Source organism: Canis lupus, chromosome 14 (genome assembly GCF_003254725.2).
Source record: "Canis lupus dingo isolate Sandy chromosome 14, ASM325472v2, whole genome shotgun sequence".
Classification (NCBI taxonomy): domain Eukaryota; kingdom Metazoa; phylum Chordata; class Mammalia; order Carnivora; family Canidae; genus Canis; species Canis lupus.
Window position 1 is genome coordinate 51,146,225 of NC_064256.1, and position 12,249 is coordinate 51,158,473.

The following is a 12,249-nucleotide window of genomic DNA, read 5'->3' on the forward strand; positions in this document are numbered from 1 at the left end:
CATAACCTTCAGGTTTATTGTGAAGGCTTCTTTTTTTTTTTTTTTTATTCATGAGAGACAGAGAGAGAGGCAGAGGCAAAGGTAGAGGGAGAAGCAGGTTCCAAGCAGGGAGCCCGACTCGATCCCAGGTCTCCAGGATCACGCCCTGGGCCGAAGGCGGCGCTGAACCACTGAGCCACCAGGGCTGCCCGTGAAGGCTTCTTTAAGTCTTCTTTTCTTTCAAGTCTTTGTTTATACATGGACTTTGGTGTTGCCTCTCTAACCTACTACAATTTTTTTATATTGAGATAGGTTTCTGAGTTTTCACTTGATTCTAGAAACTGGTAATTGCTTTTATATGCTCTGTTGTTCATCATGGAAACATGATTCCACTCAGAACAACTGGATAACACAATGATTTACCTACAGGGGTGTTTATCATATTATTGTTTACAAGGCAAAACTGTATCCTAGCATTATTTAGCAAAATTTAGAAGCAATCATTACAGTATCACTTTCAGGGGCTATGCAGTATTTCATTTTTTTTTTAATTTTTATTTACTTATTTACTTATTTACTTACTTAGGCACACAGTGAGAGAGAGAGGCAGAGACACAGGCAGAGGGAGAAGCAGGCTCCATGCACCGGGAGCCCGACGTGGGATTCGATCCCGGATCTCCAGGATCGTGCCCTGGGCCAAAGGCAGGCGCTAAACTGCTGCGCCACCCAGGGATCCCCTATGCAGTACTTCAAAATGTAGGCTACAAAAATGTTTGTGACATAATCCTGCCTTGCTTATATTATATACACACCCATATGTATACATTCACATGGAAAAAAAAACTAGAAGTACATATACTAATAAAAATAGTATCTTCTTAGGGGGTTGATATTGATATTATTAGTGATTTTTAGAAACATCTTTATTTATATGCTTTAACAATAAACATTCTAAATTTTTTAATTAACAACCAAAGTAATTCCCAGCATATAAGTAATCACAACCAAGTCAATCTAGCCCCAATTATTTTAAGTGGACCCTATCTCCCCTATCAAATGTATGCTAATAATATATAAACACATAGCCAAAGAGTTTAACTTTTACTATCCAAACTAAAGGCCAAAAGGTCAATAAGACTTATCACTCCTGCTATACCTGACTCGCTGACCCCTATTTGGCAGTACATCTTAAATCCTCAGGAGTTTTTATGTCCTTACAATTCCTGTTTGATGATTTCACTGTCAGACAAGATTTTGATATTCATCAATCCCCCAGCCAGGCTATTCCTAGGTACGTGTAAGATACCACATTCAACTTACTATCCCAAGCTCTATTTAGCCTGTTAAAAGATAGTTAACAAATCCTCCTTTAGCCAGAGATAATGGCACTTTATAGTGATTTTCATCCCAAAATGTGTATGCTTGATTGGGGGGGAGAGGGAGGTTGGAGGAAGGGTTGGGTTTTTTTTGTTTGTTTGTTTTGTTTTTCTTTTAAGTAAGCTCCACACTGGGTGGAGCTTGAACTCACAACCCTGAGATCAAGATTTGAGCTAAGATCAAGAGTCTAACATTTAACGAACTGAACTATCCAGGCATCCCTATGCTTGATTTTGTTTAGGGTGGAGAAAAGAGATGATGTTTGAGGCCAGATGTCACTCTTTAGTAGCTTTTTTAGGAATGGGTAAGGAGCTGTGGAGAGAACTTGCAGAAGAGAAACTCTTACAGATATTTGGAAATTGTTAGCCTTCTTTTTAACTTAAAAACCTTAATTTAAAAAAAATCCCTTACTTGGCTTAGCAGAACATATCTTAGCTGCAACTATAATCAACAAAAAGTGAACACTGTTACTGTATAAAACACTTGAGATACATTTAAATGTACTGTATGTGTGTGTCTTATATAAAGGAGTAGCTATAGAGTTCATTGTTACAAAATCAGACTGACTGCCAGGCTAAATGACTAATTACTGGAAGAGAGCAATGATCAAGAGTACAGCTTTGAGGGGAAAAGGCCCTGGTCTGAATCCTCACTCCAGCATTTGCTGGTGACCTTGGGCAAGTTAACTCATCTCTAGGGTCCATAGTTTTCTCATTGTACAATAACACTTCTTTCCTCATCCAGTTATTAGTATAACTAAATAAGGTAATTTATAGAAGTCATTTAGAACAATTCTCATCACATAGTAGGTCCTCAGAAACTTCTGGTCCTAAAATTTCCAGCTGTATATATTGTCCAGCACTATATACAGTTCTACAAAAGATGGAATTGGTTGTAACAAGAGCATTTTGTTGCAGCTATAGTTTTTGGCTTGTTTCCTTCTACTTTTATGAGTCACACTGCTTACATTCACTTAAACACACATAGTACAGGTGATTTTAGAAAATAAATTTTCAATGATAACTGATGTTTACCTTGGATGCTGGATCCTGAGTTCATGACTAGGCTTCTTAGAATTACAAAGATGAGGAGGTTAATTACCATTTTAAACATGATGATTGGCTGTTGCCTTGTTTCCCTTTTGAGAAAAGGGCAAAACATTCTTACTAAATGCAAAAATATTCCTGTTGACAATTTATTCATTGCTGTTTATGACCTCTAGTTTTCTTTCAAATCAAGCAATTAGATTTTAAACAAACACTCATGAAATAGAAGCAAAAACCACTTCCTCAGCGTATTTAGTACTTCTTAAAGGTCTCCCACAAGTAACACCCTCCAATTAATATTTATTCTCTTCCTCGAAACATCAATGACTAGGTTGCCTAAGAGAAGCCAGTTGCCAGCTAAGGCATAGAAGGATAATAATAATGTTGCATTATAAAGAACGAATATCTCATCCAACTGAAATATGCTAGGAGAATAAAGAAACCAGGAGACAACCAACTGTAAAAATATTAAGAAATACATAACAATTAAAGTCATTCTTTCTCACTCCAACTAGATCTACTAACTGCCAGCGTTACTTTCTTCTTACATTAGTATTACCTCAGAGAATCTATTGTTTTCCTATAAAAGCCAGCCAGCTGCACAGCTCAACCAAGGTATTTCTCTATATTAGTTTTCAAGTATAGAAAGCTTATCTGTAAATAAAAGCATACATCATTCATTGTTACCAAGATGTTATTAACTCTTGCTGCTCAGGAACCAAAATACAGGGATTTTCTTATAGAAAAACAAAAGAAATCTACTTGTTAACCTAACTCACATAAGAATCATGTAAGTAAACCATGTATTCAACCATTTGTTATGAGTATAGGAATGCTGTCAGGTCATACTATTCAAGCATGATGACTAGTTTCATGCTTGACTGGCCATTAAGAAGCCTAAAGTTTCATCACTAAAATAATTTTAGGTCTTAAAGGATTTCAGAGAGGGAAATGCAGAAGAGAATGTCCAGATTTAGACATAGAAGAGTCATCTAGGACTTAGATGCCACATAAGAAGAGAACAAATGGAATCAGTATGAGTTTTAAACAGACTAATTATCTAAATTGTGTTGAAAAGAACTCTGGAAGTGACATGCAAAATATATTAGAGAAAACAGTCAAAGAAAGAGAGAACACATGGGATCTTAGTAAGAGGATCCAAAATGAAGCACTGCAAAAAAGAGAACAGAGAAATACCCAATACATATTTCATAGGTAGATCCAAAAAAGATTCTGTATCTAACTGTATGAAGATGGTAAGAAAATGGAAATAAAGATGATGGCAAAATTTCTAACTGTGACTTGTAACTAAATACAGTAATGTCAAAAACTAAAATTATATGCAGAAGGAGAGAGCACGTTTGGTATGGGGAGAAGGCTGTGTTATGTTGGAAGAACCACAGAATATCATCATGTAGATATATCCAGTAGACAACTAAAAATTAAATCCTGATGCTTAGGAAAGAAGTCAAGTAGACAAGAAGTCAAAGACAGTGGGCAAAGAACAAAGAAGAGAAAACTGAGAAAGTAACCAGCAAAACAGAGAGCTAAAAGGAAAACCAAGAAAAAAAATTAAGGTAGTACATGACAAAGGACAAGAAAGTTCCAAGGATTAAGTATTTATAGTGTCTGATTCTGCTAAGATATCAGGAAGCATGCATATTGTGACCATTGTATTTAAGCATTGAGAAGGTATGGTAATTTTTCCAAGGAGTTTCTACAGAGTATTTGCGATTTAGATATGATTTCAATGGATTGAGGAAATAAGCAAATTAAAGAACTGAAGAGAATTCAGACTACTCTTTCTAGAAGTTTGAAAATAAAGAAAATGTGCCAATTTAACTCTAAATCATGATTGATTCTAGGGAGTGAGAGTCTCTGTTACCACTGTATAGAAGAGTGAAGAAAACAAAGGAAATTACAGGTAATTCTAAAGTCCCAAAATTTGGGTAGTGATATAGGGATCTAATGACCTCCGCTACACTGTCCAATATAGTAGACATGAGCCTCAGGTAGGCTACTGAGCACTTGAAATATGGCTCATCCAATTAGAAATATGCTCTGTGAAACTCACACCAGATTTTCAAGACTTAGTATTTCAAGATTTAGTATTTCATAATATTTTAATATTAATTACATGGGAAAATAATATTTTGGATAAATTGAGTTAAATAAAATTTACAGGGATCCCTGGGTGGCGCAGCAGTTTGGCGCTTGCCTTTGGCCCAGGGCACAATCCTGGAGACCCAGGATCGAATCCCACGTCGGGCTCCCGGTGCATGGAGCCTGCTTCTCCCTCTGCCTGTGTCTCTGCCTCTCTTTCTCTCTCTGTGTGACTATCATAAGTAAATAAAAATTTTAAAAAAATTTACAACTATAATTAATTTCTCCAGTTTCTTTTTCCTTTGTTAACATGCCAACTAGACACTTTGAAAGTACATATATAGCTCATGTTGTGCTTCTGTTGGATAGCCCTGATCTAGGGAATAAATACTAAATTGGAAGAAGAGCAGGATTCAAAAAGGCTCTGAAAGAATTGGCCCTTATGTATCTTTTAAGGTGAAATTTCTAAAGAAGTCACCCAGGAAAACTTCATGATTATATAGTTTAAAAAGCTAAGGTCCTAACTGATTAGATGGTTTACTCAGGTCACCTGCTTCATTAGAAGGAAAACCCAGAGGAGAACTCATCCAGAGGATTACCTCTATTATTTCACTTCTTGATTTGTCAGTGAAAATTAAACAATTTGAATTTAAAAAATTATAATAACTTAACTGTTAAATACAACTGATTCTATACCACATCCAATAAGATGGCTACCTGTGGTAAAAAAAAAAAAAAATAATAATAACCTCCAACATTAAAATCATGACCTCAATAAACATTCAGTTTCCTATATGCACCAGCCAACCCATAACAATTTAAGGCATGTCAACCCAGAATTTGTTTTGCTTCTGTTTTACTTTGGGCATATATACACTCTGAATTTATTTCAACCTAATTCCACACTAATTTTAAAGATGGTATCACCCATTCAAGTATATACCTCTTTTAAAAAGTTGTACAAAAACATATTTGAACAATTTCAAGGAATTTATTTCTCAACTATTATGTCATTACCTGTCATTTGCAAGTGGTAACTCACTAAGACATCATGGTGCTCCTAAGTACGATACTTACAGCAAGTTAAAAATTAGAAAGTTCAAAGTATTGCTATGGTATATGATCGTATACTATATATTCCAAGTTCAAGCAGCATTTCAAGTCCTAGTTTGCCCAATGAAACCTTCAAAGCTCATTCAATGACTATGTTAAAGGTCAGCCTCAGTTTCAGGATCACCAACCAAATTATAACCAACCAAAATCTCTGGCTATAATTTCTTGATTATTCTAAGCTATTATAAATCTATTTATACTTCCTATGTAAGAAAGGGCATATCAAGAAGGTGAGGAAAAAAATGATATTTATGATATTTTTCTTCTCATGCTAATTTTCCATGTGAAAATTGAAAAAAAAATCACTTTAAACTGTACATACACAGTACTTGATTTTGTAGGGTAGCTTAAAAAGCTAATAACTGCTAAAATCATGCTAGTTATTTTCTTCATACAGTTATTGCTCCAAAATACAAAGCTGAAAAATGAAAAACAGATTATTTGATTAGACAGCATGTTTACTTCATTCTGTACATCCACCCTCTATTTATTTTAAAAAATAAAACTACTATTGGTATTCTAAAACATCATTATGGAAATTGACAGAAATAAAGAATTCCAGCTCCCACTTCTTGAATATCTGCTGCTATCTCAATGCATCACACAGATAAAAGGCTGGTGTGAACCTAGCATGGAGTTAGGCATGCACAGGGTGACTGTGCATTTCAAAGCAGGTTTCCAATTTTGATCTACATGTTTTCAATTCTTTGCCTTATGGTTTGTGGCCCCTCTACAAATAACTGGAGTTTGTGTACTCATCCATTTCAAAGGCATTCTAGTCTGGACTCCTATAGGGCAGCATGCCCACTGGCTGCAGTTATCTCCTAAAAGTACAGATCCAGGTGTCATTTAAAGCTGAGCAGCAGCACATTCTTAAAAGAGTTTTCCATTTTTCCCTCCACGCATGTGTCATTCAGCTTAATGCATAGTAGGTACAAGTGTCCCACCATCATCCATTCTTAGCAAAAGCATAATCCAGCATGATACTACAGAGGATCATTCCCCTTCAATGTTGGAAGACTGCATCTCACAGTGCTGGGTGTTTATGTCAACCTACCTTATATTAAGAATAACTGATTTAACATGATGGTGAGGAGGTTGTCTAAGGATCTGCAGCAGATTCGATATCAGTATTCTACACATAACATCTGAAGCCTTCAATTTGATATTAAGCCCAAAATTTGGTAGAAAGGATTGTTTATTTCCTTAACTTTCAAGGCATCACTCAGAGATAAGGTCACTAAATTCAAAGAGTCTTCCATTTTTCACTGCTAGTGAAAACCTGGCCGCGTTAAGGACTTCACTAGGACAAGGCTAATAAGGGATCCAGACATTGTCATGCTCATATGAAGCTAATGTTTGACACCTTGTTCTAGATCAACAAACCTACTCACCACTTCCTCCATAAAACTGTAAACACTTGCCTCAAAATGTTTATACATGTTCTCTCTAAAATTTTCTTGCTGCTTCTCTGGTCAAGTATGTATCACTTCATCTTTAAAATCTAGTTTTAAATTCACATATTTTTCTTTCAACTCCTCTTCAGTAATTCATTAGTATCAGTATCCTATCAATGGTTGTTGGTATGGCTCTATAAGCTCATTACACATCATGTGTCTCTGACTCATCTCTTTGCCTGACCAACGATATACACAGGTAGAAACTACGTCTCCATTTCTGCTGTGGCACCTAACAACACTCTAACAACACTTAGCACCAATGGTATGCTGTTAAACCAGATTACTTAAAAAAAAAAAACACTTTTAAAGCCCTGATGTGTAGTGTTGACCAATTTTCATGATATAAATACTCCCACCATAGCTGACTTCAGGCTACCACCACTGACTTGGGAGCTAATTCAAGACAATGTATGATGCTGCACACAATGGCTGATTTGATGAATATGCAGTTTCCCTTCTAATATGGCCACCTGCCAGAATTTTGACAAGTGTCAAAAAAATCTATTTTTAAATCTGTCTTATTCGAGACATATTCATTCAGTAGAATGGTTAAGTCCCATGAAAGGAGGTATTTTGCCTGTCTGTTTTCTTTACTACTATATCACAGTGGCTAGTTCTATGCCCAGGGTAATCCCTTAGAAAATATTTGTGAGATGAATAAGTTGTTGGTTATTTAAATATAATAAAATACTATATAAGCATCCAATAAAAGCTGTGATATGTCTCTATCATAAAATAATTAACCTATACATGTAGAAAATAAAATAATCACAGAAAAAAAACAACTGTCAAGTTAAAGCGTATGTTAGAAATTATTGAGTGCAATCCCTTCATTTTATTTAAAAAAAGAAAAATCCACAGAAGTTAATCAACAAGAGTCTCTTGGTGCCAGAGTGGGCCTTGAACCCAGCAGGGCTGTTGGTATCTGGTCCAAGTCTTTTCTGAATAGAGAATAATGACTGCCCCTTGGGTTATTGTCTTCTTGAGCTTATATCCTATTGAGGAGCTGCCATTATTTTAAAAAGCAGATTTTTCATTGGTTTTCCACATTAATATACAATGCAGAACTATATTTGGTATAATATCTAATAAAAGAAAAATCAAGGTAATTATAAGACTATCAATGACCAAAAAAAGACTATAATTATAAAGGATATTTCTGTATATATCAGATAACCTTTTTGTCAACATAGCATCACAGAAGCAAAGATTAGTCCAAATTTTGTATTCATACCATCTTTAAATTTGGAATCATCTATGAACTTAATTATATTGATTACTCTATCTGATCATTAGTACAGAGGTCATGTGTAAAACTAGACCTTATATTGATTCCAGAAATGATTACCAAGATCTTCCCACAATTCAAAGGCCTAAGACAAACTGTAAAAATGGTCAAGAATTTACCAACATCTTTATAAAATTTTAATAATTTACATATATATAAATTATTGGGTTAATTTGAGAGAAAAAAAATCTTCCTTTAGACAATATTTGGGATTTCTACCCATTTATGTCTTTAATAAGACCTGAACTGAGAGAAACCCTTACAGGAATCCTAATTTCTTATATTGCATTTCTCTGAATGGTTCAATTAGGTTGGCAGCCTCTAAAATGTTTCCCTTGTCAAACACTTAAGTAGAATCCAAATTTAAAGAATTAATCAATAACAAAAAATGCATCATAGCTAAAATTATAGTATTTTACTGAACGATAGATGATACCCTTTTCATGAGAAATTATTTTACTCCATTTCTTTATTTGTTACCATTTAAAAGTCTACATACAATAAATGTGTTTAAAAAATCATACCATTCTGAAGATAACTAAAAACATCATTCCCCTCCATTTCTAAAGTAAAAGTGAGTATTCAAAGATAATTGCAGGAGGTTAAGTTCATTAGCCAATATTCCCCTAACACCTAAGGCAGTTTTCTGATTTTTTTTTCAGTATGATCTTATTACTGCCTAATTATCCATATTGCTTTTCTTCCTTTTTGTTCAACTGAAATTCACAGAAGCAGTTTAACCTTTCATTTAGAATCATTAAATATACCCCCCTCCTTCACTAATAATTGGCCTCTTTCTTTATTAACTGATTTCCCCTCTTGATTTATTATACATCTTTTTTGCCAAATTTGGATCCATTCTGTTAATACATTTTTTACCTTCCTTCAACTCAATTAACACACTGTCACGGTTACCAAAACTTTCCTATTATTTCTTCAAGTTCTTATTGCACTTTAAAGATCCTCTAGAAGAATAATGAATTTTTAATAAACTTGAATATTTAAATGATTCTTCATTAATTCTATAATGAAATTTACGTGAGACATACTACTCACAGTGAAATGTTTCCTACTGTTTTGTCATAACACTCTAGAGTAACTTTTCAGCATCCAAATACACAGATCTTTGCAATGTAACTTATGACCTCTAAAAGAACAAAAAGCCATATTATAATTATCATATCCATAGTCAAATCCAACTGAGCCAGCTTCTCTGTCAGCAGTTTCAACATCCATACAATTTTTAATAAAGTGAAACTTATATTTGTGGTGCCTTCAGTAAATATGAACATGACCTCTGAATGTGAGTAAACCTGTCACTAGATTATCCAAGGAGTAATCTTTCATAATATGGGGCATTGAGGCTTCTCGCTAATGGAAATAAACAGTAAAAAACAACAGCAGCAAAAACAGGATTCCTGTTCCCTTTTTGGACAAGAACATTTTCCTGAGCTCCAAAGCACAGATAAAGTTTGGTGGCTGTTGCTTTTAAGCCCTTTCCCTTTCTTATCAGCCACAGCCACATTTCCCAGCAACTGCTACCTCCACTCACCAAAAACAGTGCCTATTTTTTTATAAAAGGTAAAAAAAAAAAAAAAAAAAAAATGGAATGGTGACTACTGACCTTGGAGCAAATACAGTTATGTTGAAGTTTTGAGATTCCTTCCACATTTCCAGGACCTAAACTATGAAACAAAATATGGACACTGGCATTTCTTGTAAGAGCAAATGAACAGTGTTGACCAGCAGGAAGTGCATCATAAATTAACAAAACAGATAACCAGAACAAGAATGACCATTAGAAGCTTAATAGCTCAATTCTCAGGGTAAATTAGAAGGAATAAAGAAATGTACACTTTCTACAGCTTTCTTACTTATTTTAAATAATTGTAAGCAAGCGGGAAAAGATTTTGCTCTCATCCTCCTGTAACACACCTACTTGCCAACTTTTAATTTCTCCATTTTCAATAATTTCTACTGAAGACATAATCTTAACAAGCAGATTCATTTGATGCCTTTGACCAAAAGAGCTTTGGTGTTCAAAGTCTCCTTATCCATTCTAAAACTTCTGTTTCATATGCCAACATGGCTTCTTTTCTTTTAAAAATTTAAAATTCGTTTTGACTACTGCTTCACAAGTATGCAAAAGTCTATATTTTTCTGATATTCTGAGTGATTGATTCTTATGTCCAGCTCCTTAAAACTATTGTCATGCAATCTTAAAATGGAAGAGACCTTGGAGATCAACTGTTAGCCTATACTTTATATTTTGTATATGCTAAAACTGACACAGAGTAAATTAAGATAACTGGTACGAGGTCACAGGACAGTTAACAAGTAATATAGCTGAAAGGAGAAGGAAGATCTCCTAAGGCTTTATACTACACTTTGTACCAAGAAACTGGCAGGTACAGGCTGACAGAGTTGTTTTCTGTAAAAGAAAATAATTTTTATATTTTTTTAAGATTTTATTTATTTATTCATGAGAGACACAGAGAGAGAGAGAGAGGCAGAGGGAGAAGCAGGTTCCATGCAGGGAGCCTGACGTGGGACTTGATCCTGGGACTCCATCCTGGGACTCCAGGATCACACCCTGGGCTGAAGGTGGCTCTAAACCACTGAGCCACCCAGGCTTTCCAAGAAAATAATTTTTAGATAGTTGGTCAAGTTACCTAAATAAAATCAGTATTTACAAATGCTTGTAAGAATCTTTTGTAAAAGTTCACTTTACTTTTCCATATATTTTAAGGGTAATATTAGAACTGTTTTTAATTTTTAATTGTGTAACAAAATTTTCTACTGCCCCTAGAGCAAATTAAAGCAAACTTAGGAAACAGCACTCATTCATTAGCTCACCATTCTCTAGGATAGAAGTCCGGCAGGTTTGGCTGGGTACTCTGCTTAAGTTCTTCAGAAGGCCAAAATCAAGGTGTCTGCTGCTCTGGGCCCTTATCTGGAAAATGGGGGAGAATCTACTCTAGGTCTTATAAGGTTGTGGGCAAAATTCAATTCTATATAGTTACAGGACTGAGCTCCTGATTCCTTTGCCAACTTTTGGTCAGGCGTTATTCTTAGCTTCTAGAGGCAGCACACTTTTCTCTGCTCAGGGCCCCTGACTCTTCAAAGCCAGCAATAATGCTTCAAACCTTTCCTGCATTTGGATCTCTCTGACTTTTCTTCTACATCTCCCTCACGTCAACCGCTGCTTTTAAAGACTCATGTGGCTGGGTGACGGGCATTAAGGAGGGCGCACGATGGGGACGCCTGGGTGGCTCAGCAGTTAAGTGTCTGCCTTTGGCTCAGGGCATGATCCTGGAGTTCTGGATTGAGTCCCATATCGAGCTCCCTGCATGGAGCCTACTTCTCCCTCTGCCTATGTCTCTGCCTCTCTCTCTCTCTCTCTGTCTCTCATGAATAAATAAATAAAAATCTTTAAAAAAAAAAAAAGGAGGGTGCACGATGAGATGAGCCCTGGGTGTTATATTGTATGACGGCAAACTGAATTTAAATAAAGTAAAATTTAAAAAGAAATTAACTCGTGATTAAATTGGGCCTGGATAATTGAAAATAATCTCATTATTTTGAGGTCAATTAAAGGTCAACCTTAATTACATCTGCAAAGTCCTTTGGCAATACAAGGTCACATATTCATGGCCATGATATTTCATCATATTCACTGTCCTGGGGATTAGAGTATATAATCTTCTTGGAGACCAAAATTCTGTCTACTATACTTACCACCTATTTTGTCAATGTAAACTTAAGGAAATGTGACTGGTTTGGGGTGTTTTGTGTTTTGTTTTAAGATTGATTGATTGATTGATTTTGAGAAAGAGAGGCAGAGGCCACATAGGAGAGGAGGCAGAGGGAGAGGAAGAAAGAA

The 12,249-nt window shown here is 35.3% G+C and overlaps 1 protein-coding gene across 11 annotated transcripts in view; it reads right to left on the reverse strand.

Annotated features, from left to right (window-relative positions):
- Positions 1-12,249, reverse strand: part of IMMP2L (inner mitochondrial membrane peptidase subunit 2) — an 848,292-nt gene that overhangs the window by 758,716 nt on the left and 77,327 nt on the right. The window contains exon 4 of one of the 11 annotated variants that reach the window (XM_049093420.1): positions 9,991-10,051. The exons of 9 other annotated variants lie outside the window; for them this stretch is intronic. In XM_049093420.1, coding sequence (XP_048949377.1) covers positions 9,991-10,051 — 61 coding nt within the window. Of the gene's footprint in view, positions 1-9,990; positions 10,052-11,297; positions 11,320-12,249 lie in introns of those variants that run through there. One more of the 11 variants, XM_049093425.1, reaches the window with a different exon arrangement.